The sequence below is a fragment of the Cebus imitator genome, unplaced genomic scaffold (genome assembly GCF_001604975.1).
Source record: "Cebus imitator isolate Cc_AM_T3 unplaced genomic scaffold, Cebus_imitator-1.0 Scaffold111, whole genome shotgun sequence".
NCBI lineage: Eukaryota > Metazoa > Chordata > Mammalia > Primates > Cebidae > Cebus > Cebus imitator.
In genome coordinates this window covers 6,017,835-6,023,458 of record NW_016107426.1, presented here as the reverse complement: position 1 = coordinate 6,023,458, position 5,624 = coordinate 6,017,835, and the positions used below count along the sequence as shown (strand labels likewise).

The 5,624-nt window shown below is 43.8% G+C and overlaps 1 protein-coding gene across 7 annotated transcripts in view; it reads left to right on the top strand.

Moving 5' to 3' along the window:
- Window positions 1-5,624, top strand: part of LOC108311136 (nebulin related anchoring protein) — a 76,588-nt gene that overhangs the window by 55,251 nt on the left and 15,713 nt on the right. For 6 of the 7 annotated variants that reach the window (XM_017538450.1, XM_017538448.2, XM_017538446.2 and 3 more), the window contains exons 32-35: window positions 1,291-1,389; window positions 2,879-2,983; window positions 3,294-3,401; window positions 4,248-4,559. In XM_017538450.1, the coding sequence (XP_017393939.1) occupies window positions 1,291-1,389; window positions 2,879-2,983; window positions 3,294-3,401; window positions 4,248-4,559 (624 nt within the window). The remainder of the gene's footprint in view (window positions 1-1,290; window positions 1,390-2,878; window positions 2,984-3,293; window positions 3,402-4,247; window positions 4,560-5,624) is intronic. The other variant, XM_017538451.2, reaches the window with a different exon arrangement.

Here is a 5,624-nt window from a genome sequence, read left to right as displayed (position 1 = left end):
GAGACGGGGTTTCACCATGTTGACCAGGATGGTCTCAATCTCTTGACCTCGTGATCCACCCGCCTCGGCCTCCCAAAGTGCTGGGATTACAGGCGTGAGCCACCGCGCCCGGCCAAGCCTCCACTTCTTAATTAGTCAAATGGGTATACTCAGACCCCTCTCTTTTAATTTTTGTGAGGATTAGCACTCATCGAAGCACTGTGCTCTTGTGGCAGCTGTGTATGAAATGGTTACTACAAGCTTGAAATGGTAATAATTTTTTGTTAAAATTACAAAAGTCTTAGAAGTCTAAGCTTTCTGATTTCCTGGAGAATCTTGCTCACCCCCGAGACGGGACTTTTATTCATGGTAGATGCAAGGACAAGAGGGCATCATGGAAGTTACTGGAAGTAATAGGTGTTCGACACTCAGCCTGAGTGCTCAGTTAAGCTTATGTTTTGCTTACTAGGGAAGTTTAGATTTAACCTCATGCTCTGCTTTTCCAGTGAAATCTCTAAAGAGGTCTCTATACCTCGTGGTTCATCAGAATCTTAAAAAACATTAAAAAATGCAGAGGCCTGAGCCCCACTGACTAATTTACTAAATCCCAGTCTCTCAGGGTGTTTATTTTATTTTTATTTATTTATTATTTTATTTATTTCTTTTTTGAGACAGAGTCTCACTGTTTCACCCAGGCTAGAAGGCAATGGTGTGATCTCAGTTCACTGCAACCTCTGCCTCCTTGGTTCAAGCAATTCTCCTGCCTCAGCCTCCCAAGTAGCTGGAATTATAGATGCACACCACCATGCCCAGCTTTTTGTATTTTTTAATAGAGACAGGGTTTTGCCATATTGGCTAGGATAGTCTCAAACTCCTGACCTCAGTGGATCCCACCGCCTGGGCTGCTTAAAGTACTGGGATTATAGGTGTGAGCCACCATGCCTGGCATGCCTGTTTTTTTAAAGCTGCAGTTTGTGGTATGCCTGCAAGGTGGAGGAGCGCTGGGCTCTGTCCAGCAAAGATCTGGAACAAACTACAAATTTAAATAGTCATGTTCATATTCGTGGCAAAGGACGAAATCTCCCTTACCCATTGAGAAGTGTCTGCTTCAATCCATCCTGTCCTCCTCTCTGCTTCCTCATCCCAGTGAGTTTTGGGGTCACAAAGGCAGGTGACAACCTGGATTCTGGAGTGATAGACTTGCAGCCTTTGCAAAATGAGGCTTTATGGCTAATGCTTAAAGAACTGGTTCTGCTTCTGGTTTTTATCCCTTATGGAGTCTTCTTCTTCCCTTCTTGTGTGTGAATTCAGAGTAAATATCGGCAGCATCCCCACTCATTCAAGTACACAGCTGTGACAGACACTCCCAACCTCCTTCATGCAAAATTCTGCAACCAGATTACGAATGAGGTAAATCTCCTGATGGCTTTGGAATGGTCTTTTTAAAAACTGCTAGATTGTTTAAAATACATGTGAATGTGTATGGTATGAGAAAGAGCATGGGTGTTTACGTGGAGGTTTGCAAAGAAAAGAATGTCATTTTATGGAGGCTAAACATTTTCTAGAGGAAATGAAAGCCCAGTTGGGAATCTGGGATAGCCTGCAGTCTCACTTTCCAAGTACAATCCCAGACCAGCTACAACAGCATTTCCTGGGAGCATATTAGCAATACACAACCTCAGATCTACTGACTCCAAATGGTCATTTGACAGGATCATAAGATGATTCTTTAGCACATGAATGTCTGAGAAGTGCTGGTCTATAATTCATTTGTCCTATCTAGGCAAATATTGGCTAACCAATTTTACATTGTCAATCTGATGTGGGAGGATTTCTGGTTATCCAAGGACAGCTATATTGTAAGATGTTTGTCAGGCTTCTCAATTCTCTACCTTCTCCTCTTCTCACTCACCATTTATGCAATTTACACTTTCATACATCCAGAGAGTGTAGTGGGTGCAAAGGAAGGAATCTCATTCCATCAATTATTAGTCCAGGCTCATTGGTTCTACTTCTTCTTAGTGGCTCTCTTACGGGTTTGAAATAGGTGAGTTTGGCAGAGAATTACATTTTGAACCACCTTGTGGTTTTAGGATTCTCCTTCTGACTCCATCTTTAGTTTTTAAGATTCTCCTTCTGACTCTAACTTCTAGAAGTCAGCTGAGATTTGGTTATTTACCCTATTAGTTCCCACTTGCTCCAACTGAAAAGTAAGAAATGGCAGCTTGGGATAAGAAAGTCCAAAGGGATGGAATTCATGATCTTTTAGAGTGATAGTGTCACTTTTAAATTTCTGTTTAATCTTTTCTGCTACTTTATGAGCTGGGAGCTGTGGGATGACGATGCCTTCTCTGATGGCCTCTGGTCTTAGAGAACTTGGCAATCATAGACCCATTTCTAATCACAAGAATGGATGCTTCTGTACAGGATGAGGCCATTCAGGGCAGCACTGGTGTGATTCGCCAGTGGAAAGGTTCCTGGATCTTAGTAAAGGGGATGGGCCAGGGTTTGGAGGCGTCCCTTCTACCCGCCTCCTCCTAAATTTCCCAGGTCTTTCTGTTAGCTTTATGCTGTGTCCTCAAGGACAAAGTCTACAATATAAGGAACCTCAGTAGTATTCTTAAATTTATGTTTCTTTCCTTGGTCTATTATTCTGCAAAGCACATTGCCATTCCTTACATATTCATTTTACTTCACTCGATTTGACTCATGAAAGATGGTCTTTATTGAAATAAACACCTTCCCCAAGGCTGGAGATGTATCCATGACACAATGAATGGTTTTTTACTGTCGTGTTTCCTCAACTGCAATCAAGAGACTTCTAGCACTGCAGAAATGCACAGCACTTATCTCCTTGTATGATGATGGCTTTTTTTTTTTTTTTTTTTCACTGGCCCAGCGCCTCTATAAAGCAGCTGGAGAGGATGCAAGACACCAATATACAATGACCCTGGGTCTGCCTGAGTTCATCCGAGCAAAAACCAATGCGGCCAATTTGAGTGACGTAAGCCTTTCTTGTTGCTTAAGTTCAAGCATGCTCCAAAGCTGTGTATGTCTGCATCTGTGAAGTGACCCAACAGTGACCTTTCTGGCATTCACAGATACTTTTTAAAATGTATAGTTTAGATGCCCATATTAAATATACCTTCTCACAAATGCGAGTGCATGAGTGTACTCAGGGTGTGTGCTAATGAGATTTGCTCCACAAAATAGAAATAGATTCTGGAACACTGTACTATAAATGAAAGGTTTAGCCTTTGCTTGTTGAGTCATGTAATTTTTTTTTTAAAGATTTACATGTGTTCCCACTTTAGGCAAAATACAAAGAGTCTTGGCGTAATCTTCGTGCTCAAGGCTACAAGCTGACAATAGAAGCACTCCCCTTCCAGGCTGCCCGGGCCTCTGGAGATATAGCCAGTGATGTGAGTTGAATGATATGACCTTCCATCTTGCCTAATTTCTGTTAACTTCATGTAAAACAATGTCTACGGCTGATTTTCCTGAATTAAAGCAAATCTATAACCATGTGAGACAGGATGTCACCTGCAGAATATATTAGTTATGAATGAGATTCCATGATTGAGGGGGGAAAAGAAAGGCTCTGTTAATCAGAAGCTAAATTCAGGCAAAGGTCTGTAGCAGGAAGGAGATGATGATTTATTTCTAATTGCAACGTCTAGGCGACGGTCCCCCTGTAATGCATGAACTGCCTGTCTTCTAACTCCACCCAGATTTGGAACGAGAACTCCTGATAGAAATTGCAATTCAGTCGGAACACATCTCCCTCTTGGCTCTCTGTAGTTTCACACATTGGTGTTAGGATTTGCCGGCTGTGTTTCAGCCACTCTGTTAATAACGTCCATAGCTTTGGGACATGAAGGTGACTTTCTCTTTCCCACAAACAAATCACAGAAAAATGTGGACTTCAAATAAATGGATCCTGTCTTTTGGGTTTAATGTTTTGCCAAGTGCGAATGGATAAAGCACAAGTTTCTCTTTTACCCTTTTTGATAAATTCCTTTTGGCCATAGGACATGTAAGGGGAGTGAAGCCCTTCCTTTGATTCTGAGGATCTGATTTTAATTAGATAGGAAGAATGGAGCGATGTTTTAATTGTTCATCCCCCAGGGTGGAAGGCACGCTCTCAGGCCAGCCCCACTGTGGTTTTTCTTATAATCATCACCTCCTAGTGTAAGAACAAGTGATTTTTCTAGAGTTTGCAATGAAAATGCACAGATGGAATTTGACCAGCCGGCCCTCCCTTACAGTTTCTCTACAGACATGACTTTCTGAAGGAGCGAGGGAAACTCATAGGGCCCCAGGGTGAAAGTGATGACCCTTGGATCCAACACTGCCGGCGCATGGGCCAGCTGCAGAGTGAGCTTCAGTACAGGAGGGGGGCGACCAGCAGCCAAACGCAGTTCCATCTGCCCATGGACATGGTGCACCTGGTCCATGCCAGGAAGGCCCAGGCTCTGGCCAGCGACCACAACTACAGGACACAGTGCCACGAGTTCACAGCGCTACCCGAGGACCTGAAGATGGCCTGGGCCAAGAGAGCCCATGCCCTGCAGAGTGAGGTAGGGATGGCCTTGTGGAATACAAACCAGCCACAGCCTTCCTCTTCCCACCAAGCCTGGGTGTCAATCTCTGCTTTTTCTTTAGTCTTTTGGGCCCTCCTGACCCTATCTGCCTTCCCCAAACAACAATTTGCTGGGTCTGTGTCATCTAGATTGGACACATTCATTGACTCGCTCAACAAACCTTTATTGAGGGCTGGGCGTAGTGGCTCACGCCTGTAATCCCAGCACTTTGGGAGATTGAGGCCGGTGGATCATGAGGTCAGGAGTTCAAGACTAGCCTAGCCAACATGGTGAAACCCTGTCTCTACTAAAAATACAAAAATTAGCCAGGCATGGCGGCATGCACCTGCAATCCCAGCTAGCAGGGAGGCTGAGACAGGAGAATCACTTGAACCTGGGAGGCAGAGATTGCAGTGAGCCGAGATCATGCCACTGCACTCCAGCCTGGGCAACAGAGCAAGACCATCTCAAAAAAAGAGAAAAAAAAGAAAGTTTTATTGAGCATCTTATGTATACTAGTCACCATTCTAAGCCCTGAAAGTACAGCAGTTAGCAAAAGAGTAAAAAAATTCCTGTGCTTATGAAACTACTGTTATGCTAGAGGGAAATAACCTTGGCAAATAACTGAAATACGTAATATGTCAATGGAGACACATGCTATGGAGACATATAAGCAGGGAAGTGGGGCAGGAGGTGTGAGAGAGAGTGTGTGTATGTGTGTGTGTGTGCATGCATGCACACGTGTAATGGGCCATTTAAAATAGGACATGAGGGTAGTTCTCATTGAAAAGCTGATATTTGAGCAAAAGCCTTAAGGAAAAGACAGAAGGGGATAGGAAACTCCGGGCAAACTAAAGGCAAGTTCAAAGACCAAGAACTTGAGCAGGAGCAGCCTTGGCCTGTGTGAGGCTGAAGTGAAGCAAGTGAGTGAGTGGGGATGGAATCACAGGGTCTGAGCAGGGCTAGGCTGTGTGCAGTAAGAACGAGGGCGGTGATATGATAAGAAAGCAGCCACCACTGACTCACTAACCGCTCGCTTTTGCTTTTTTTTTTTTTTTTTTT